The 24378-nt window shown below is 49.1% G+C and overlaps 2 protein-coding genes across 2 annotated transcripts in view; both read right to left on the reverse strand.

Annotated features, from left to right (window-relative positions):
* The window catches only part of EEF1AKMT2 (EEF1A lysine methyltransferase 2), a 73656-nt gene that overhangs the window by 21144 nt on the left and 28134 nt on the right, over positions 1-24378 (reverse strand). The window lies entirely within an intron of this gene.
* LOC116741530 lies at positions 12710-14170 on the reverse strand. Its single transcript, XM_032608230.1, has 2 exons — positions 13635-14170; positions 12710-13040 (listed from the first exon to the last, which is right to left on the reverse strand). Exons 1-2 carry the CDS (start codon positions 14033-14035, stop codon positions 12752-12754), a joined length of 690 nt encoding a protein of 229 aa, XP_032464121.1. The 5' UTR covers positions 14036-14170; the 3' UTR covers positions 12710-12751.

Here is a 24378-nt window from a genome sequence, read left to right on the forward strand (position 1 = left end):
GTGGGGCAGCTTCTTCACTCCAGGCCCAGGCCCCCTCTGTCATGTCACACATTTCCCATCACCTCTGAGTCAACGGACTCATTATCCATTCTGTGCTCTGGGGCCAGGAAAGTCGGTGTCCTTTCTTTCACTGGAATGCCTCCTCTACACTTCTGCTTCCCTCAGATCTGGATTTTTCCACACACTGAGAGACAGTCTAGCACACCTCTGCCCCCCGGAACTTTCTGTGATGCTGGCTAAGTTTTATATCTGTGCCGTCCAACCTGACAGTGAAAAGCTGCACGTGGCTACTGAGCACGTGACGAGTGGCTAATGCAAGTGAAGAACTGAACTTTCTATTCCATTCTGTCTTAAATTTAAATAATCACAATTGTGTCAATTATCCCTCAATAAATCTGGAAAAAAATTTAAGCCGTTACATGTGGCGAGCGGCTACCATATTGAACAGCACAGGTCTGGAGTACAGAGCATCCTGATAGGGAAGGGGTCAGCACATTTTTTTCTGTAAAAGGCCAGACAGTAAATATCTTAAGCTTTGTAGACCATATGGTCTGTCACCACTGCTCAGCTCTGCTGTGGCAGCACAAAGGCAGCCACAGACACCACGTACACAAATGAGTGTGGCTGTGTGCCAACAAAACTTTATTTACAGGAACAAGCCATGGGCCAGATTTGGCCTGTGGGCTTAGTGTGCCAACCCTGATCTAGAGTAGAGGGATGAAGTTCAAATCCCAGGACGACTGCCCAGCAGCTGGATGATCTTGGGCATCTTTATCTTATTAAACCTCAATTTCTTCATCTAGAAAAAGGGAACATAGTATCCACTTCTCCGGGTGGTTATAAGAATTAAATGGGAAGCTGGTAACACACTTAGCACAGGGCCAACACAGATGGGCGTTCAAAAAGCCCTTGAGGGTGAATGGAAACTGGATACGTACTGGGTGCTCTGACTTAAAAATATCCTACTGCTTCCTCCCTTTCCTGTGAAGTGGACACTACTACCCCCCAGCCTACAGAGAAGTGGCTGGTTCAAAGTCAAAGACAATAAAGTGGCAGAACTAGAACCCAGGGCGCCCGTTTCCTGGTTCCTTGCCCTGGTCTCCCTTCCTCTCAGGCTCTTCCAGCTGACATGAGCTCTGCCCAAGGTTCCGCTTGACTGGGCTCACGTGAACCACCTTGTACTGTAAGAGGTTGGAATCCTTTACAAAGGAAATTGTTAAAAAAAACAAAGTCAATGACTTCCTGAGGGCTCTACGATGTCGTGCTCTACTGGTTCCTGTTCTGTCCACTGTTCTGAGGGCCCTGTCACCACCAGTGACCAGAGACCCCTCATCTAAGGCTGTCAATTACCAGTACACCATGGGAACGCCCTCACAAGGTGGCTCCCCTTTACTGGGCAGGGTCAGAATGAGGTTCGGGTGCTGCAGGTCCATGTGAAGATCTGGCTGTCGCCCTTCACAGCCCCGCCTCCCCACAAGTCCTCCAAAGTTGAAAAACGCTATCCCTACCTTGGTGATGGGGTCACACAGAGACGCTCTCTGCGATTCCTTAGAGAACTGCACGATCTGACGTGAGCAGGCCCAGCCCAAATACGAACTCGGCGCTGGCTTCCGCCTTCCTCTTGGCTTCCTCCCGAGCAGAACGAGGCGCCGGGTCTTCTCCCCCATCTCCTTAGCAGAGTCAGCCAGGACCATTCCCAAGCAGAGGAGCCGGCGCTCAGGATCGCCATCTTCTTCCCCAAGGGCCCTAAGTAAGACACCATCGGCTGTGCCCGCCGTGCTGGCTTAACTGCAACAACCAGGGCATGGGGCCAAAACCCCGAACAGAGGCCAAATCGGAGACGGGCAGCCAGCTGGATGGGGGCGGGCCCCTGGGCCCCAGCTCTCTCCTCCTGCCACGGAGAGGGGCTGAAAATCAGGCCCCCGTCCCCCAGAGCACCGGAAGCCTGGCCGTGATGCTCACGGCCTTCCACGAGGGACCTCACCTGGTCTCCCCACAGACCCGCCCAGAAACTGTGCAGAAGAGGCCTGCTCAGCCTTTCTCTCCCAAGCGCAGGGAAAGGGCTGGCCAGGCATCTAAGCCGAGGAGGATGCTAGCAGCCCAGGAGCTCCTCAGGCCAACACAGAGCAGGTGCCAAGCTGGCCCTGCTCCTCCATGGCCAAGCGGAGGGCTCTGTGCCACGTCCTAGAGCAGAGATGTCCTGGGGTCTTTTCTGCAACACTCAAGGACGTGCCCGAACCTTACAAAAGTTTAAAAACCTGATTTTTTTCTTAAAAAGCAAATGAGAACCCATTCACCTGTAGACAGCATCCACTACCCGCCTCAGCTAGCAGCCCAGGCACCCGACGGGCACAGCTCTTCCGCTCCAGGCTGCAGTTCACCTTCCGGCCTACTTAGCCTCAGCCAGGCCTCACCTCTCTCTTACTTTTCTAACAGGTGAGGGTGTTTGCTAACCGCCCTAGGAATCAGAGGAACAGGAGGCTGACTGCCAAACTTCCGGCCACTTGCAGCTAACTTACCTACTTCTCTCCTCAAGACTAAATGCTGATGAGCAAAACCCCCACAGGGCTCGGAAAAGACACCCCGAAAGCTGACGTGGGCAGCCCGTCTCCGTGGGTTCACTATTTTCCTTCACTATTGTCCTTCAGGCCCGCGTCACACGCCCCACAGCCACCGGGGCCTGGAATCCTGGCTGGCATCTGAGGGTGCGGCGTCCCCAGGAGCGCCAGGAGTCAGGTGACCCAGGCAGAACGGTCTCGCGTGTTTGTGTCAGCGACTCCCCCACCCTCTGAGATCACCAGCGAAAACACGCTAAGACAGAGCCCAAAGGGCACCCACACCCCCTTTTCAATCACGCCAACATGGTCACTTTCTTTTCCTTTAAGGGGTGGGGGAAAAAAAGTAGGTTTACACCGAATCAGACTTTTCCAACTCATCCAATGCCAGAAGGTTTTGTTCGTTTTGATTCCTTTAGTTCCAGTGCAGGCACAGGCAAGGAATTTTGGAAGTTCTTGGGAATCCCAAGTGCCCCCACTGAAAGCAAGAGCTTCAACTAAAATAAACACAGACCACATGCCTCTGGCCAAGTAGATGACACTTGATGAAAATTCCGTGTGTAGGGCGCTAGTCTAGTGCCCTCCAAGGAGGTCACTCCAAGGTCAAAAGGATGGGGCCCCTGAGCAGTCTCCCTGGAAGGGGGCCCCTAGTGAGGGCCGCTGGAGAAGGCCGTTCCCTTCTCCTCCGGCTTCCTCACCAGCATCCAACTGGTGACCAACCAACCAACCGCTACCCCCTTCAGCCCTCGCCCTGCCCTGGTTTGCCCCTCTCTCCTGGGTCACTCTGTGGTCTCCCGGTGTCTGCTCCAACCCTGTCCGCAGTGCCACTCCCCAAGGGCAAGCATCAGCATGTCCTCCCCAGCTCCCAGCCCTCGGGCGATAAAGTCGGGACTCCTCCGTCTGGCGCCCACTGCTGTCCTGACCTCGACCAGCTTAGCTGCCAGCCCAGCAGTGCGCTTCCCGCCCTCGAGCCTAGGCTATCCTCCACCACCCGAGGCAGTCTCCGGTGCCCCTGCGCACACTGCTCCCTGGTCTGGGGCACCTCCTCCTCCCAATTCTGCGTCTGTCTAAACTCCTGCTCATTCTTCAAGCCTCAGGAAGCCTTCTCAGCCCTCCTCCCTTCGGCTTGGTTTAAATGACCCTCCCGTCACTCCCACAGGACTGTGGACTCCCCAGAACCCTGTGGACCCACACCTCCGCTACACTTACTACACACAGCACATGGTAGGAAGTGGATAAAAACAACTGCAGTCTGAGTGTTCACGACACGAGCCGAGGAGCTCCTCAAAGACGGATTTGGTTTACTCATGTGCGAATTCTTCAGGGCCTGACACGTATGGTAGGCGTTTACTAGACGTGAACTGGATCGCGCCTGGGGCACCATCAGCACGGCAGAGTGTTCCGTGGTCACCACAGAAACAGCGACACGTCCGAAGAGGTACAGAGGGCAAGGAAGATGAGTTCTGTCACACCCGCCAAGAGCAGAGGCAGCCCAGACGCCTTGGTCACCTCCCTCACACGGCCCCTCGGTCACCAAGCTTCCTGATGTCCGGGAAGAGGATCTGTGTCAAGGCCACCCAAGGCCAGACACCTTGGTGGGTCCTCTGGGGAGAGCTCTCTAAAGAGCTCCCAACTGGCTGTACCAGCCTCTGAGGGCACCTGCCCAGAACCTAGCGAATAATAGTCTTCGCACCCCTGTACGAAAGGCTCTCCCGCAAAGCTGCCCGAAGTACGGCAGCGATCTCTCAGGCCCAGACTGTCCACCCTGCTCACCCCATAGGACGCCAGGCTGGGGCTGACAAGGGGTGACACTTAGAAGACACAGGGAGTGGAGATCTACGCCCACCAAGGAGGGGATGGCCTTTCCCTCCATCATCCCAGTCAAGGACTCATTTCAAAAGCTTTCATGGAGGGGCTTCCCTGGTGGTGCAGTGGTTGAGAGTCTGCCTGCCGATGCAGGGGACATGGGTTTGTGCCCCGGTCCAGGAAGATCCCACATGCCGCGGAGCGGCTGGGCCCGTGAGCCATGGCCACCGAGCCTGCGCGTCCGGAGTCTGCGCTCCGCAACAGGAGAGGCCACAACGGTGAGAGGCCCGTGTACCGCAAAAAAAAAAAAAAAAAGCTTTCATGGAGCTTAGATGAGCTCTTGCTCCTGGAGAAACTGCCACCACGTTCAGGTGGCAGGGGGTCCGGAGACAGCGGAATCAGACCCCAGTAGTCGGTGAAAGGTGGCCAGGCTGGGGGCAAGGGCCACAGCTGTGACCCCGCAACCTGCACCAAGAGGATGCGGGCCACAGCTGTGAAAGGCAGCTCGCCAACTTAAAAGAAGCGGCAAGGTGAAAGAAAGACATCACATGTGGAGAGTCTAAAAGGAATCTTAAAGTAAATGGGCCTCCCACTCTCAGTCCAGATAGGTGTGCAGCCACCGAGGTTTCCAAAGAATCCATTCACAGAAGTTGGTGAGAGCAGAGCCAAGATTCCAGGGCCGCGTCATGACACTTGCATTTAAATCTTCTATGTTTAGGACCAAATTAAATCACTTTTGGTAAACAGAGATTTTGTTTCCTGAAGAGAAAGCTTAAAAGATTTCACTCACCTTATCTCTTGTTAAGAGACACACTGCAAACTGAATTGTAACATGTGCTCTCAACCCTTCTTCCCCCCAAAATCACATCTGCGAACAGAGAATGTGGGTGAAGAAAGGCTCTACCTGGCCTTATCCAGCCAAGCCCAGCTCCGAGTTAAGTCCCCTCTGCTCTGTCCCTCATCCTGTCACCCACTGGGGCCATGGGGACAGTTGCCCTGGTCCTTCCTCTTGAACTCCCAGCCCTCCATCTGTCCTCCCAACAGCACGTGCCTGCCACGGGCTGCACACCAACATTCGCTGGGCTCCAAGTGTCCCCAGCAGCCACGGTCTCACTTAGTGCCCGCAACCCATGGGCTGGGTGCTGTCGGCACGGCCATACTCCAGAGGAGGGAAGCCAGGTGGGAGAGGCAGTCAACGGCGTAAGAGCAAACAGAGGGCAGACCTGGGATTCGAACCTAGGCACTGATGCCACAGCTGAATGCTGCCCTTGCAGTAAACGACACAGACCGGGGTTTCACCTCCTCTCTGCCCAGAGTTCCCCCGTGCACGTTCTTCTCTTGCTGACACGCAGCCCGCCCTGGACCGCCTGGAAGAACTTCTGCCCACCCAGTCCAGCTCAAGTCCCACCGGCGGCACTGCACCTTCGCCAGGGGCTTCTCAGACAGGCTCTCACCCAATCCTCCCGAAACCACTGGGAGGCAAGGCCAGCAAGATGAGAAACCTGAGGCTGCGAGGGTCACACAGCAAACTGGGTCCAGCAAGTGAGCAGTCGTGTGCCCGCTGCTTTCCCCCTGGGGAATCCCACTGTCTGACTGCTCCGGGGCCTTCGGGGGAGGGGGGCTCCCAGGACCACGCCACAGAGGGGGCCCCTGCATTCCACACCCCGTCCGGAGTCTCAGAACCACAGACACCCCCAGCCCCCTCTCCTCACCCAGAGCGCAGAGGCGGCTGGCTGCCGAGGACGGTGTCATTCCACCTCCGAACATGCAGAGGCTGCTCGCAGGCGGCACACGGAACGTCCCTCCACTCCCAGGCCCCCGGCCAACATGAAGGCCAGAGCAAGGGGAATTCCAGGCACGGCGGAGGCCTCTCCCAACTGGGCTGTGTCCATCAGGGCACTTCAGCCAGAGGGCAGCCGGGAAGGAGGGTGGCCTCCGTGGGGTGAGCAACCTCCTCCCGCAAGGCCCTGCTCCCACTGCCAGGACACAGAGGGGCCCCGGACAGACACTGCTCCCTGGGTCCCCTCAGGGCCCCCCAAGCAGGCTCTGCCACGTGGCCACCCCAGCCCCTCCTGGAAGTGGCAGCGTGGTCCCCAGTCCGTAATCGCCGGGAACCACCCCCTGGATGATACCCCCTGCTCATGGCAGGAAGCGCACCTCCACTGCCCCAGGGAAGCCGCTGGACCAAGAGGGAGCGTATGGAGGCCCGCCACAAAGAGCTAAAATGCCACTGTCCTGCCCACCAGAGGCGAGGAATTTCTCTGAGCAGGAGCGAGTTCCTCAGCCATGGGCTCGTGCTGAGGAGTCAATGAACTAATGAAGTAAAGTGGCCAGCTCGGCGCGGGACACCCAGCAGGTGCCCAATCGGTGCCTGCTAAGTGAATGCAGGAAGAACAATCCCCCTCCTCCCCACCTCATTAGGCCCAAACCCAACTCCGAGCGGAGGAGAAAGAGCCCTTATTTACCCACCACCACCAATGCGCAGAAGAGCAGATGGACAAACCTTTGCCAAGGCGACCAAAAAGGCCTTTTCATCAAGCTCAAGGTTTCAGCACTTCCCAACAGGACTCAGTTTCCCCGGCTGCAAGTCTCACGAGCCTACGCGTTCAGTAACTGAAGGGATGCCTGCTGCACACGCATCGGGGAGGAAGTGAAAAATGGGACGGACCGTCAAAGTCAACCAAGAGCTTCGGAGGGCATGTTTCACTAGGCTAAAGACCTCTGGACAATGACCATGCTGCCTGTGGGCCTGCTACAGTGTGCTGTCCTGCAAGCAAGAATGTGTCCTGGGACTTCCCTGGTGGCGCAGCGGTTAAGAGCCCGCCTGCCAAGGCAGGGGACACGGGTTTGAGCCCTGGTCCGGGAGGATCCCACAAGCCGCAGAGCAACTAGGCCCATGCACCACAGCTACTGAGCCTGCGCTCTAGAGCCCACGAGCCACAACTACGGAGCCCGTGTGCCACAACTACTGAAGCCCACGCACCTAGAGCCCGTGCTCCGCAACTAGAGAGGCCACCGCAATGAGAAGCCCGCACACCTCAATGAAGAGTGGCCCCCGCTCGCCACAACTAGAGAAAAAGCCTGTGTGCGGCAACCAAGACCCAACGCAGCCAAAAATGAATAAATTAAAAAAAAAAAAAAAAAAAAGACTGTGTCCCAGAGTCTCGCAGGAGAGAATGCAGCACTTGAGCAGGGCACCCAGGAGACGCAGGTTCTGGTCCCTCTGTGCCCTGGCCCACGTGACCTTGGGAAAGTCACCGCATCTCTCGGCGTGGGATTTCCCTTCTGTAATCTTACATTCTGTAAAAGCAGGCCACAGTAGCTCCTGCTCTCCCAGCCCCTGGTCATCCTAAAATAATTCTATGAAACGTAATCCCAAGCATGTAGAAGGACAGGTTCCCAGCAGTCAGGTACAGCCAGGTGGCTGACAGTATGACACTCACTGCAAACCAAGGTGAAACAGACCAACGGCTTACTGAGAATCACCAAAATACGCCCTGAACCCCAAGTGCATCTTCCCACCCCTGAGCGCCAGAGGGATACTATGTGCCAAACCTCCAGAAGGAACAAGAAGCTGAAAAGACCAGCAGGATGGTGGGGATGCATGGCCTGCATGAGAACTACCCTGAGACAACAGATTGAATAAAACCTGCCCTCTTCGTTCCAGAAAGGAGGTGGCTCAGAGGGGCTGTACCGAATCCTGTGTGGGGAAGCGCACGCAACGCCTGGCCCAGCAGAAACAGGAGCTACCTGGATGATGTCTGCAGCAGGCACTTGGCCCAGGGATGGGTACCTTTCAGATTCTCCTTCACTGAGACATGGCAGCGGTGGAAAATTCCAATAGGTTTATTCCACTCCTGAACAGGAAGGTCCCTAATCCCTGCTAAGGGAAGAGAGGTATACGTGGGGTCTATTCCAGCCCTCGTTCCTCAGTCTTAGATGCACAACAGAATCAACTCAGAAGCTTTAAAAGTACCAACACTGAGTCCCATCCCTTCTCTCCAAGATTCTGATGTAATTGGTCCTGGATGCTGTCTGGGCATCCAGATTTTTTTTTTTTTTAAACTTCCCCAGGTGATTCTAGTACGCAGCCAAGGTTGAGGAACACTGCTGTAAAGTCTAAAAACTTGGTGACAGGGGCTCCCAGCCCTCTCCCACAAACTCTCTAGGAGCAGGAAGGCCAGCAGATCCAGCCAGGCAGCCCTTGCTGAAGATGTGGGTATACTTACCCCACCTCCACACACAAACCACGACCAACCTGCACGAGCCATCTGTCTGAGACAGAATGCAGGGCCTCTGCCCAGCCCTGGCTGGGGCATACCAAGTGCCCACACGCTGGAGGATGTACAGTTGTGTTCAGTTATTTGATGACTTCAGGCATGTAAACAAAATGTGATATTGTACAAACCTGAGGTGGCAAGGACCACAAAATGATTTACTATGAGACATCTAACTTACAAATGCAAAAAAAAAAAAAACAAAGCTGTAAACCCTTTTAATAATCTCTTTGAATGGAAAATGGGATCTGCATAAATGTGATGCTTCTAGTGGGCTGTCAGATTTATTTCCCATTTCCCCCATAAGGTCACTGGGAATATATTATTTTCTTATGAATCTGTCTTTTGTGAGGACGAAGCAAAACATTTCAGTCTTCCCAACTGAGGCACTGTCTTTGGTCCTATGGTAGATACAGAATCCAATTACTCCTTCAAAGAAAACAAAAAAAGGCCGTAGGAAACAGAGGAGCAAGGAAAAAAGGCAGTTAAAATTTCTAAGTTTCCCTGTCGTGTTAACAAGACTAAACAATATTTATGCTTTGAGATAAAACAGAACCCAGTGCCTCTGTCTTATGAGCACACCCACCAACAGCACAGTGTATGGAGAGCAAGCAGGCTCTGAAGCCAGACAGACTGGAACAGAGCTACCAGATGCTCAGCCTTCCAGCTGTGTGGCTCTGGGCCAGTTACTTGGCCTCTCTGAGCCTCAGTTTCTTCAGCTGTAACTGCAGGACTTCTTTGAGAATTAGAGACAGTGTATACAAAGCCCCTGGCCAAGGGTGAGCCTTCAACAACCAGTGGGCACTGCTATTATTCTTTGAATAATCCACACCCATTTCAGCTAAATCCCGCTGCACCCAACTTTTCACGGGCCTGGATCTTGGGAACCACACTATATCACTACAGGAGGAGAATCTGTTTCTTTGTTTCAAGGGAGAGCGAGAACGGCCAGGAGTTGGCCTGCTCCTGCATTCTGGGGTCAAATGGGCTGTTTACCGACATGATTTGCTTTCGCCTCCTGAGAGGGGCCCAGTGGAAAAAGTCCCTCCAGGGACTACAGATACCTAAGGGGAGCTGTTGTTTCCGTGATATTCCTGCACAGTCTGGCCAGGCTGCCCCCATCCCCCCTGCAAAAGGCAGCTTCCCATGCAGCCCCGGCAGCAGGAGAGGAGAACCGTAAAGAAGCAGGGTGCCTGTCACATTTCTCCGTAACCCCTGACGTGATGTGAAATTCTACAAGGTAGACCCTTTGAAATGCAAAATCTTCCCGAGTCCTTCAAATGTGTTTTTATTTTCTTGGGTTCCTAAAGGCTGCTTTCAGACCCACCCATCAGCATTTCCCCCTCTCAATCAACCCACACTTAACAAAAAAAGGAACAAGAAGAAGATGAGGAAAAAGCAGGAGGAGGAGAAGGCAGCTGCAGCAAAGACGTCTCTGTTTTCTGAAAACGCTCAAGTATCTCCAGTCACTGCAAGGGGCGGGGGGGAAACTTGTCCTCTGCTCCAGCCTCCCTGTATCCCTCCTCCAAGACACCCTGAAGCCAAGTTTCCTCTGGAAGATTTCCTCCCATCCTAACCAGCACAGCACTAACTGCCGCTTCTCAGGATCTCAGAGAACTTTCTTAAGAATCCGGATGCCCCCTGACCAGGGTTCGGGAGGGTTAAGACCGGCACCACCAAAACCACAACCTGCAATTTTCGAAGCCCAAACCTTGATCCAAAACTGTGTGCACAGGAGGTTTGGATTAAACATCAAAGAAGAAGTTACCTTAAAACAAAGTTGTTTGGCAAAGAAAATTACTTCACCATAAGAAGAACCCTAGGGAATGGTAAATAGCTTTTGAATATAGACTTTTCAGTGGCAAGGTCATTAATCATGTTAATGTAAACTGCGCTAAAACAAAAATTTTCTAAGCCAGTCTCCAGGGCACATCAGCATATCTAAGCCTCTAGGTTTGTTTCCAGAGTTCACATCCCGGCAGGCAATGAAACTGTTGTTAATGGGGTCAGCTATTACAGTGCAGTCCCCGACCTTGGGCCATAATAAAGGTGACTCAGTCCTGTAGAAAGAACCCTTCTAAAGTTAGGCAGGAAACAAACACAAATTAATCAGAGAAGGAGAGTCAATGATTTCAGAAAGTTTATCCATTGGGCAAGTTTAAACAGCAACTCTCCCTGGATGATCACACATTTCAGAATAGAGTTGAGGGAGACCAGTCAACATTCCTTACGGCACCCAAGTCCCTCAGCCAGGCCCTGTTTTGTAGGGTGGAGGGCAGGACAGCAGCTGGACAAGGCGAGGAGAGTGGAGCCCAGCAGAGTTAAGCTGTGCTGAGCCCCACCAGACCCAGCCATGTGCTTCATGTTGGCAACAAACCGGTTCTTTCAAGAGAGGAAGAGTCTGACAAAAAGGACAGCTGCAGCGAGAAGCTGAGAGGCAAAAACTTCGAAAAAGCTCTGGGTTTGGGATTCTCCCTCCCCTCAAGTCAAAAAAAAAAAAAAAAATCACCTTTGGGGTTTACAAGGGCTAGTTAATCTATGAAAGTGTCTCCCTTGCTGGATCAATTAGAGAGAGCCCCTCCACATCTGGTTTCCACCTAAAACCGAAACTTGTATTATCAGCATATTACATAACAAATTATGCCTGCAGGTTTCTTTTATTACACATCAGAGAGGTGTGTGTAGTGGTGGTAATGATGGGGGTTGTGCTGATCTGAGTATCTGCTTATTTCAGTCTTTTTTTTTTTTTTTTAGGGCAAGAGCAAAGTTTTCCACTCAGTGTGCAATCCAAAAAAGTCACACTGACTGGGTGAAACATCCACTGAACAACCCGACAGTGCGTCCGGGGCTCAGTCTTGAGGGCCTACTGCATCAAGCAGTGGGTCAGAAGGGTGCGCTTTTTCAAAGAGCAACGCAAAGGTACACCAAATTGCTCCGAGGCGTCCTCTGCTGCTAGCTCCCAGATTTTACACAAGGCTCCCTCCTCTCCAGCCTCCTGCAGGGGACGAGAGCTGGCTGGCCTTTCCTGAGCTTCGATCATGGGTCAGGCGCCTGCTCCCTGAACCCACTTAAAGGACACCCAGCCCACTAGGCTCCTACAGAACCAGGGAGATGGAGAGGCCGGGCAATGGGGAAGGAATCAGCAGGGGAATAAAGGCTAAAAGGAGTGGTGGGAAAGAATCTAAGAAGTAACAACAGGGCTTCCGATAAAATGTCAGTTAAGTGTTGCCACCGTGATTACAAGAAGGTATCTTAAAGCTCTTCTTCCTCAAAAAACTTTATGAACTTCCAAAATGCTACTACATGCAGCATACCCTAAGTTCAAAACAGAAGGGAGAAACTGACTAAAAATATCATCAATCAAAACAGTGGAATGCTCTATTTGTCCTGCCGGCCTTAGAACATTCAAGTCCATTTCTGTAGCAACTATACTGCTAGCTTTTATTTAAAACTTGTCTTCGATGTTAAAACGATTGCACAGCAATAATCACCTTCTCAGGGGAAAAGTCGTCCTTGGGCAAAATTATCTGAACTGGTCTTAAAACCGCCTTGTTCTCTGGAGGGGCATTTGGGAGAAAGAAACAGACCTGCCACAGGCCTCTCCTTCATTTTCTGGCCTGGAACAGCACCCTGGGAGGTGAATCAGCAGGCTCTTAGGTCCGTACCATGGCTGGCAGCATCCAGACCCTTGCCAAGCACAGACACAACGTCAAGGGCTACCAATCCTGAACTTAAGACCCAAACCTTCTCCCACTAACATGGGCCTATCAACTGGGACAAGAGGCTGTTTTCTGTTTATCTAGTTGTCCATAGCTAAGGAAAAAGGGAGGAAAAGAAAACAAAAAAAAAAACCACACTACAGATCTGCAATTCAGTATCAAAACTGTAACTGAGACAAGTTACTGTTAAGTGGATAAATTAAAATGAAACCAAAACCTGGCGAAGTCAGGAACAGTGAGTTTCACCCAGTCTACTAACTCCATTCCTTTCCAAGTCCTCAAACCTGATGGCATATTTTAACCCAGAGTCCAGGATCTGGAGAAAGAAGGGATCCCCTTCCAGCCGGTGGGAACTGCTGGGAACACATATGCTAGTATGTCATTTGGAAGTCTGCTAATATGTTGTAAGCAGCACAAGGCGCTTGCCTGGCTTCCCAGGCCCATAAACAATGCCATTCCAACTCCTGCAGCAGTCAGTAGAAAACAGTCCCTTGTCTCCACCATGCAACAATTCAACAAACATTTGTTCCTGTTGAACAACCGTCAGCCTGGCTCCATCTGCACCCGCTCCGGCAAGACGAGCGTGGCGGAGGCGGCATCGGCACAAATGCCCTGCCGAGGTCCGGGGCCCGGAATGCAGCCCACCGCGGGGGCCACTTGCCCAACACCACCGAGTCCGGATGCTGTAACGAATGGGAGACTCAGAGTGTGGCCTATAGGAGGCAGAATCCCATTCATCAAATGCCGCAAAGAGCTGTTCTTTGTTCACCATCGTACGAAGTACAGTACGTGTTAATGAACCCGGGCGGTCAGATGGAGGCAGCCTGGCTTCAGGGGGCTTCAGGGGGCGTCCGGGGGCGAGGGACGCGAGCAAACCGGCTCTCGAGACTCGCTGGTGCTCCGCCGCCTTGTCCTGAGCCACGAGCATTGTTCCCCAAGTCTGCAGGCGGGGGTAGGGAACCGGGGGGTGCCGGAGAAGGCATTTGGGGCAATGCAGACCGAGGGCCCTCCCCGGGACTCTGGGCATCCTCCCCTTCTTCGTCCCCGCCCCACCAAGAGAAAGCCCGAGCGGCGAAGACGACTCCCACGGGCTTGGAAATCAAGGACTGGCAAAAATGTGACTCGACCAGTGTGCCCGTGCCGGACGGCCCTTCTCGCCATGTGCAAAAGCCACGCCGGCACGGCCCCCCTGCACCCCCCCCCCAGCCCCCATTCCGCAAGTCCCCGCCGCGGCGACCCCGGGGGCCTCCCCTGCCCGGGACAGAACGCCCTCTCACCCCCTACGTGACCTCCCCGGCCGGTCCAGCCGCCGGGGAGCCCGCCGCTGCGTGCCCGCATCCCGGGGTGGCGGACGCAAACTTCCGCGAACAAAGAGTTGTCTGCAAACGATGCGGGAACTCCGGGGTGAGCCGGGACGCCCGGGTCCCGGGGCTCGGCGCCTTCGCCGCTGCCGCAGCCAGGGCTCAAGTTGAGACGTGGAGAGGAGGACACCCCCGGGCGCAGCAGTCCCCGCGCCCGCCCCGGGAAGCGCAGACTTTTCCGCAGGGGCCGGGCTGGCTCGTTCCCCTGGCTGCGCTCTGACAAGTCTCACGCATGCACCAGCGGCGACAATCAGCGCCCCCGAGAAACCACCCGACCCAACGCGAAACAAGGCGGACAAAAAGGAAATCAGCAACATAAAAATAAAAATAAAGAAGGTCAAGGCCAGCACACACGCGAGCCGGGCTCCCTACAGCCGGCGGCTGGGGCGCACACGGCAGGGACCTCCGCTCGGGACCGGCCCCCCGGTCGCCAACGCCGCCGCCCGGCCCGGGGTCGCTTACTGTGCGCGGCGGGACGCTCCGAGAGCGGACCCCGCGCCGTTGCCGCCGGCGCTCGCCAAGTCGTCCAGGCTGCCCGCGGATCGTCCGCCGCGCGCACGCTCTTCTGCCGGCGCCGAGCGCTTTGTACCGAGCGGCTCCCAGGGAGGAGGAAATCGACTTGTCACTTCCTGAACTGTTTGCAACTCGTCCCTTTAACCGGCCCCGGCCAGGCGGCCCGCGCCCGCCGCCGCCGCGGGGCAGCCCGACCGCGGCTGCGGGTCGCTGGGTCCGGCGCTCTGCGGGCGGCGTCGCGGGCCCGGGCGCTCAGCGCGGCGGCGTGCAGGAGCCGGGCAGCGTGCGGCGGCGGGCGAGTGTGCAGTGCGCGCAGCCGCCGGTGGGCGGGGAGTGGGGGGGTCGCGGCGCGCCGCCGGCGGGGCTAAAGGGCGTCCTGCGAGCCGAGCCGCGCGCCGCTCGCCGAGCTCGCGCCTGCAAGGCCCCGGAACGCGGGAAGTGGCCCCGGCCCCCGGCCGCGCCGCCGCCACCACCACTGCTGCCCGGGCCCCGAGCCAGAGACCCCGGGGCCGTCTCCCCCCGCCCCCCGCACGAGCCGGGATGAAAACCCCGGGCCGCGTGGACTTAAGACGTCCAGCTTCCGGGTTGTTGGGTTTTTGAGGTTTTAAGGAAACGATTTCAGGGCGTGCTGGGCGGTAGGGGAGGGGGGACCGTGTTAGTGTTGTCACACTTTCGGAAAATAAATCGCTACTTTCCTAATTCGGGGTGCTGATCGAAATAAAGGAATGTGTACTTCAGAAGCCACATCCAAAATACGTGCAACCGGTGAAGGAAGGATTTGTGGTTGCTAAGCAGAAGCAGAGCATGTTTAGTTCTGTAACTTAGGATGTTGACTTAAGTTCAGGAATGTAACCCTGATAGAATAAGCAAAGTATTTTCATTGTGCTGCTCACCTGGGGGAGGGGGATTGTTTTCCTTGTGAAGTGAAGCCCTAGATTTCCCATTACTCCTTCCTACTGGTGTATGTTATTTTATTAACCATGTATCTATCCAAAAAGAGATTTTTTAAAAGAGAAGGTTTTTGAAAAGAACTCCCTATGCCTGTTTTGTGTTCTCCTTTGCCAAAAAAACAAAACACCTCATTACTTTACATGGATTGTGTCTGCGCCATCTGAATGGTTCTATTCATAAATCAGGAAACTTTTTCTGCTGCTTCTAGGAACATTTAATTGGTTTTAATCCAATGTTTCAATCCCAGTATCAAACATAAATGAACAATTAACTTCTTGAGCTTGTGTACACTTGGGAAACTATTATATTTCATGGCTATTGCTAAAATATTTCAGTTTCTCATCACACTGGACCCATTCTTTTTCAGAAAACCACGAGCTAACATCTCCTTTCACACTAACTACAGCTAACTCTAGAGATTTCTACTGTAGGATGGACAACAAACAGAAGAAGGATGTGAGTATTCATTCAAGTAGATGATGTGGGGTATGGTCAATTCATCCTGAGAAAGCCAAAGTGAGCTAATATGCAGAACAGTAAGGTACTGATCTCTTTATCCATAAACACGGCTTTAAAAAAATTTATCAAGGGCCAATTCTGAAAGGAGCAAGAACCAAGTCTTCCTAGATTGAACAAAGAAGGGCATAAGGGATAATTTGAGAATGCTGCTACACTGCCCTAATGCCATCTTATCACAGCGTCACCTCAGCATTCGAGAGCTTTAAGGATATAGTTTAATTTACTTTTTATTAGGAGGCCTAGAGTGACTCCTGCTGGTAAGCATTCAGTTTATTCCTGCAATTACTAGTTCATCGGGTCAACTTAAAAAACAAAATTCAGGGGTCCCAAACCTGGAAACAATTATTGCAACCATTATTCTTGCTGCTTTCAGGATGATCTTAGTCTCACAAAACTCCAAGGACTGTGGTTATGGCAAGGTCCTTTGCTGTACCGCCTCCTTTCTAACCTAAAGCAGCCTGTTTTTCTGGTTCTGAGGCTTTCTTAAAAGTGTAGAGAATTAAACTATCTGCTTCAAGAGTTCTGCTACTAACCAATGAATAGCTATTTCTCATATACTTAATTTGAATGTCCAAAGACTAAACATAAACATTAAGGCCTGTGCCACTAACCTTCCATACTATAGGCCTTCCCACATCATGTAATAAAGTCCTATAGATATAACACACACCACTTTTTAGGGCTATACTACATAGTTCTTTATTATAAAAAATCCTACCCGAATGTTTGTATATTAGAGTTGCTCAATTCAAAAGAGTAAATATAAACTCAGTCAAACTCTGGACTTAAAACTATGTAAACTGCAGTCGGAGGAAGGGGGGCGGGCTAAGCTGTCTACCTTTGTTCAGTCCTCAAAGGTCAAAACCAAATCAAAACCAGATTTGGAGCACAACCAGACACCAATATGCAAATTCATAGGCCAATTTAGGAATAAATCCATAAATAATCCAAAAATGATCACCTGTAACTTTTCCATTATCATCAACCAACACTAACCTGGTTAAGCCATAGAACAAGCCTAGGGATTACATACAATCTCACTCCAAGACCAATATATGGAACCTAGGGAGAAAGCACGGCAATACTGGCTCTTCTGGCTCCCGGCTCCCCGCAAAGCAGAACTACCAAAAGAAGGAATGCCTGTCTGTATGGTATGTGTGATATGTCCACTCAACACTGCCTGGGAGATACAAGCTGAGTAGCATTCTAGGCTAGACGGTTCCCCCATTCCAAGTTTAAAGCTCTTAAGCAACAGGAGGCAATAAGAGTGTATTTTATTAAGAAAGGGTGTAACCAACTATAACTTGTATCAGCAAGCTAATAAAAGTATTCACCTAAGCACATTTGTGCAGAGGAGGGTAAAGACTGGGTTTTGACATGCACTAAGAAATGTCCGTGGTAGTTGGTGGGTGTTTTATTGTTGTGCCTTCAGAACCAGATAAATATGATGTTCAGACACCAAGGAGCTAAGCTTTGAAGTCTGAGCGAGTACCGGTCAGTATTGCTCAGTTTCTCCCATCAAATTTATCTGTACCTATGATTGTAAAAAGAGCTCACCACTAAAAAATGGTAAACTGGTTTGTCTCTGAGAATAACATTGTTTTTAGACTAACAACGTGAGTGAAACAGACATCGAACGTGTTATACGTTGGACCCAACAGCAGTATGCATTAACCCCTTTATTCAGCTTCCAAAAGCCACTGCCTCTCTGTCACAACTGCTGTATTAAAAGCCAGTCATTCACATTTCACACTGTCCTTTCTACATATGAAAAGATCTTTCTTAAAGGAGAACCTTTTAAAATTGCTTATAATAGATGATGGGAAGATAGACATCACGAAGTCCACCTGAAACATTTTCAAAGGGATTGGCTACTGAAAACAAGTCAGCGAAATACACTTCTTTTAAAACTATGTAAACTTTTTGGTTATTGATGGAAGCCAAAAATCTAAACCTACTATGGGGGCAATTTTCTTATGCAGCTTATTCAGAAAAATAAGTTCTATAATTGTTCCCACACCTATGATCCAGCTACAACTAACAGCCCTACCTACATAAGCATGTTATGACACACTAGTCCTGCTGTTCTTTCCTTTCTATTCTTTTTGTCTTTTGTTCTGAAACCTTTCCACTAATGAAAATGAGTTACAGCCCTGGCTGGAATCTCATATAGATATAGATATATAGATATAGATCTATAAATCTATCTCCTATATCTATATATACACACCTTTTTAAAGAGGTATTTTGGTTCTTGAAGACAGTTATTTTTTGATTCAAGAGATAAATAAAATGAATTTATTTTCATTGAAAAATAAGCACAGCAGTGAATTTAATGATACCAATCTAACTCCTTTGATACAAAATGAGAGTTGAAAGCAGCTTGAAGGGGAATGCCTATTGAAATCAGCGCATGTGAATCTGCACAGCTTTGTAACTGAACGTCTAGCACCATTGAGGTAAGAAGCATGCCAGCTGGGACGGCATTGTGCACCACAAAGTGTGGGTTGTAAGCCTAAGTCCTGAGCACAAACCCTGGTTTCCAAGTTGGCAGGTGCTGAAAACACAGCAAATGTCACGCTTGCAACTCACTGGATGGAAGAGCTCTGAGTAAAGTAAGCTAAAAAGAACAGAGCAACAGTTAAAACTTATTTCAATTTGATATTATTTTTTCTTTGCAAAGTTAATAGTAGCTATTAGTGTTATGTGCTAAAAGAAAACTCAAGCATGAAAAAAGAGACACTGAAAAGTTTATGCATGGGAAATAAACAAAAATAAATATAACAAAGTAAATCTATATTCAAAGTTACTGACATATGTAAAACTTCCCAAACCTATTTTTACTATTTTAATACTAAGATTCAAAAGCAGAATCAATTCCTGGCCTTTCCCTGATCTATTTATGATCTTAGCTGATCTAACTAGTATCTAACTAGTATCACTATAGCATGGTTAGTCACCTATAATCTAGTTTGCCTCAGTTACTCCACCAAAAACACAGCTAAAAACAAGTTACAGCATTTTCATACTGCTATACATTGAATTTAATATAGAAAATATTTCAACAGCACACTCAGACTAAATGTTTACGTTATCATCTTCAAATGATTTTTTTTCTCATATATTCTTTTTTTTTTGGCTGCGTTGGGTCTTTGTTGCTGCGTGCAGGCTTTCTCTAGTTGCGGCGAGCGGGAGCTACTCTTCATTGCGGTGCATAGGCTTCTTATCGTGGTGGCTTCTCTCGTTGCGGAGCACGGGCTCTAGGCGCGTGGGCTTCAGTAGTTGTGCCACGTGGGCTCAGTAGTTGTGGTTCGTGGGCTCTAGAACACAGGCTCAGTGGTTGTGGCGCCCGGGCTTAGTTGCTCCGCAGTATGTGGGATCTTCCCGGACCAGGGATCAAACCTGCGTCCCCTGCACTGGCAGGCGGATTCTTAACCACTGCGCCACCAGGGAAGTCCCTTCTCATATATTCTTTAGTGGAATTCAGATTTAGTATTTGAGATATTAACCCCAAAATTTAACTTAATTTTTCTATCAACTATCTGCCATATAAATCACTGCCTCAAGAAAAATCTATTTTTTTTTTTTTTTTTTTTTTTTTTTTTTTCGGTACGTGGGCCTCTCACCGCTGCGGCCTCTCCCGTTGCGGAGCACAGGCTCCGGACGCACAGGCCCAGCGGCCATGGCTCACGGGCCCAGCCGCTCCGCGGCACGCGGGATCCTCCCGGACCGGGGCACGAACCCGCGTCCCCTGCATCGGCAGGCGGACTCCCAACCACTGCGCCACCAGGGAAGCCCGAAAAATCTATTTTTAACTCATCCCTAGTGATATGCTCAAAGCTACTGCTATCCTGCCTATTACCCAGAAAAATGAAAATGAGTGAATTTCATTTTCAGTAGGTAAGAGGAAACTGAAAGATACAGCTTGTGATTTCATAGAGTTTAAATACCCAATCTGAAGACTGAATCCTTTGGATTTAAAATATCAAGAAAAAAAATTAGTCCCTGGCTCCAATGGTAGAATATCCCTGGGAGCAGTATGAAAAGAACATTTGCCCCACATATTACATTAGCCTGTGAACTTCTTCACTCTTCTCGTCACTTTGTCAATCTTCTATATTAACCGAAAGCAAAGACATTGTTTTATCATACCCATTACTGTTTGTAAGAAGGACCAGCCTTGCCTATTTTGTCCTAGCATAACCTGCAGCTGACCTAAAACAGAAAACAATTGATATGAATGAGAAGCTGGCATGCTATTTTAAATATCACTTTACATCTTTTAATTTTCACATAGAAACAAAACAAGAAACACCTTGATCAAAACCAAGTTATTCAGGGACTTTCCTGGTGGTCCAGTGGTTAAGAATCCGCCTTCCAATGCAGGGGACGTGGGTTCGATCCCTGGTCGGGGAACTAAGACCCCATATGCCATGGGCCTGCGGGGCAACTAAGCCTGCGCGCCGCAAACAGACAGCCCGTGCACTGCAACTCCTGAGCCCGCACACTCTGGAGCCCGCACGCCACAACTAGAGAGAAGCCCACGCACCAAAACGAAAGATCCCGCTTGCCTCAGTGAAGATCCCATGTGCTGCAACTAAGACCTGACAACACCCAAATAAACTTTAAAAAAAAACAAGTTATTCAACCCTTGTAATGTTAAACTACCTAATTAAAGGTAGCGAAGCTTTGGACTTCCCTGGTGGCGCAGTGGTTAAGAATCCACCCGCCAATGCAGGGGACACAGGTTTGATCCCTGGTCTGCGAAGATCTCACATGCCGCGAAGAAACCAAGCCTCTGCGCCACAACTACTGAGCCTGAGCTCTAGAGCCCGTGAGCCACAACTACTGAGCTCACGTGCCACAACTACTGAAGCCTGCGCGCCTAGAGCCCGTGCTCTGCAACGAGAGAAGCCACTGCAATGAGGAGCCTGCGCACCGCAGTGAAGAGTAGCCCCCACTCACTGCAACTAGAGAAAGCCTGTGCACAGCAACAAAGACCCAATGCAGCCAAAAATAAATAAATGAATGTATTAAAAATATAATAATAAAGTAGCGAAGCTTTGATTATGTTCTATCCTGATGACGTACATCATATCGTATTGACCTCATCTCTGTAGAACTTTTTTTAAATGGTTCAAAGACTTAAACTCTTTGAGGTTAGCTAGAGAAAGTGACACTGCTCTGGCCAGCATTTCTATAGCGATAGCAAGCACTCTAAGCATCGAAACATTCATTTAACCACCAATAAAAAGGTTAAATAAATAAACAAATCTGAAAACCAAGTGTCTTCTACACTAGCACAAACAACTGATTCACTGTACTTTACATACTATACTGTCAGTTCCAACATAAACCAAGGTCAAATCAGATAAACTACTTAAAGTATTGCCCAACATCAAACTTTAAAATGCCACTGTGAATGGTACTGTTAACTTACAGCAAGGAAAACAAACATGACTCACTGATCAAAGAAATCAAATCTAGATGATGCAAGGTGGAAATCAATGATAAAATCTTAGCCCGCAGCTTCCTAAATGCATAGTAAAAAAACCCAAACCCAACTTAACAACTCAGTGAACCTGAGGCATGGTCATTTGGGGGATTTGTTCTCAGGTCCCTTGTTAGTTGTCACTGGAAACAATGCCTTGGTGTTCAGACCTAACACGGAAGGTGCACCCTATCCTTGACCATTTGTTTTCAATTCAAATGCATCCACATTAACATTTTCCCCATCATACCTACATTTATTACTAAATAACTACCTCTAAAACAGATAATGATCTTAAACCTGAAGGGTATTCTTAGAGTCTGCTGAAACACATCATAAAGGACATTTCGAGAAAATCCAGAATTAGGATATCTAGCCTTCATTCCTTAACTAAATAAAAAGGTGCTTTCAGCATCAGCCCTATCTAGAGACTAAAGAAACAGCAGCTATACAGTATGATTTCTTAAGACATTCTGAAAGGCCCACCTATTCCAAACCTTCCCTCTTACTTATCTACCACTCATCCGCCTCTCTTCACTCATCTAATCACTCCTGAAATACAAATGCCTTACAATGGGACTGAATACATTAACTCAGTGGCACTGAGGGTTAAAATCCTGAACAATTCAATATATTGGCTCTGATGGGGAGGTTTCCTTGGAGAAAAGAATATTTATTTGGCACTGGTGTGCGCTAACAATCATGCTAAGATGATCTACATTTATTTTTCTCATTTAATTCACAAGCCTATTATGTAGAGTCTACACAACTGCTTCTCTCTCCACTATATCAAACTGCTTCAAAGAAATGTACCAAAGGGAAACCAACTTGAAATAAGTATCTACTATACATTAGGCACTTTGCCAGCGCATTTAAAATATTGATACTTCATTTTCATTGAGGGGGTAAGCAATTTTAGGACAGACTGACAGTAGCCCAAAGAGGTAGAAGGCATAAGAAGGAAAGACCCATGTACTACACTCTGTATAGCATGAGAAGGTAGAAATCTCAAAGCCAAGGGCCTTTCGAGTGGTAAATAAGGTCATCTGTGAGTGCATAGTGGTAGTGTGTGTGTCTGGGGTAGGGAAGAATCAAATTAGGGAGATTCTTCAGGTTATCATAATTTTATATAAAATTAAGATGGGACTAAAAAATTAGATGTAAATTTCTGAGTTTCTCGGATAAAACAACTCTGTGGTCAAATGAATACAAACTGAATTATCAAACATATATCAGAGGCAATCAATACTCAAACCTAAAGTTTACCAATGAATGCACAAAGACATTTTTAGACTGAAAAACAATCATGTGATTGCTTCAAATGTTTTATTATGTGTACACATATTTTTTCATATACATGAATAGAGTGTTTGGTTTATAAGAATCAGAAAGTGACCTAACAATTGATATTTAACTAATGGAGTATTTAAACGCCCCATGTATAGTGGAAATCTATTTTGTGAGCTTTCTCTAAACCTCAGATCAATTTCAGCTGTTATTATGGACTGAATGTGCCCCCTAGAAATTTATGTTGAAGCCCTAGCACCCAAAGAAATAGTATTTAGAGATAGGGCCTTTGGGAAGTAATTAGGGTTAGATGAAGTCATGAGGGTGGGGCCCTCATGATGGGATTAGTACCCTAATTAGAGACACGAGGGAGTTTGCTCACTCTCTCCCCACAAGCACGCACAAAGAGAACATGTGAGCACATAGGGAGATGGCATCCATCTGCCTACAAGCCAAGAGAAGAGACCTCAGAATGAAACCTACCTCATCAGCACCTTGAACTTGGAATTCCCAGTCTTCAGACAATGAAAATTAAATTTCTGTTTGAGCCACCGAGCCAATGGCAGCCCAAGCTGACTAATACGGGGGTAGAAAAGAACTTTAAATATCACCTACTGAACACCCTTGTTTCACAGAGAGAAAAACTGAAGCCCAGAAAAGGAAAGTGACTTGCCTAGGTTCCAATCATTTTTTTCTCCAAAATTTCATATTTTTTTTAAAAAAATCACTTCTCTCTGATATTTATTCTATTAACATTTTAAAGATAAATTATCTGGTACTATAAAATGAACCAAAATAAATTTCAAGTTCAGAAAATAATCTGATTCTGCACTTGCTGCAAATTAAGTCGTTATTCAACTGGACTTGACAAAATGATCTCTCAATTCTGGCTATGTAATGTCTTTATCATATAAAGATTCCACGAGGAAATCTTAGCTCACTAAAATGAACAAACTTTTGGAAAGGTGAGGCTTATTTCATAGTGAGGTTCAGGATATGGAATATATTATGGAAGTATATTCCAGAGGGAATAAACAGCTCTGACTTGCTTATGACTGATTCTCAAAAATCAACAAATATTATTCTCATTCAAGACATAGCATAAAAGCAGTTTCACTGAATCACAAAGGTTCTATTTATAAACCACATAACATGTAGTTTTCACTCACAATTTCAGGCCTTTCTTCCAAAACTTGCAAACAGCTCTTTAATTCAGCCCAGTATGTTTTATTAAATACCACATTATGATTTTCCCCATTCAGACTCCAACTAGACTTCTTGTTAAGGACATGGAAGGAAAACCTCATTAGTGCTGCCCCAGTGCATCTAAATTTATTTCACCACGAAAATCAACAGAGCAGGGGCTAGATGCTGCCACAGAAGGGCAGAGCAGGGGCTAGATGCTGCCACAGAAGGGCAGAGCAGGGGCTAGATGCTGCCACAGAAGGGCAGAGCAGGGGCTAGATGCTGCCACAGAAGGGCAGACGGATATGGAATGTAAACTGCTCTTTCCTCTACTCTTCCCCTCTCCCACCCCACCCCTCCAAGTTCCATGGCTGGAAATCATCCTAACATTTTTTTAGCCAGGATGTACTAAAATTAGATGGGAACAAAGGACTGACATTTTCATATTAGAGGAGGGGTTAGGAGAAAAATGCGAACTGGCAGCACCCACTCTCTTCTGCATTTAGCCTCTTCATCCTGAGTACTCCCTCGTCTTTGAAGCAGCAAGGAAGGCAACAGCAAGGGAACTACAACTATTCCAATAGCACTTCTATTCTGCTGTGATCACATAGTGATAAACTGCTTCATCTGTAACTATGTTAATGAAGAGTGATAAGTACACTTCATGGTCCCCTTATTCAGAGTATTTCATTATTTCTTTCTAAGCGCCTCAGA

Source organism: Phocoena sinus, chromosome 16, assembly GCF_008692025.1.
Source record: "Phocoena sinus isolate mPhoSin1 chromosome 16, mPhoSin1.pri, whole genome shotgun sequence".
Lineage (NCBI taxonomy): Eukaryota > Metazoa > Chordata > Mammalia > Artiodactyla > Phocoenidae > Phocoena > Phocoena sinus.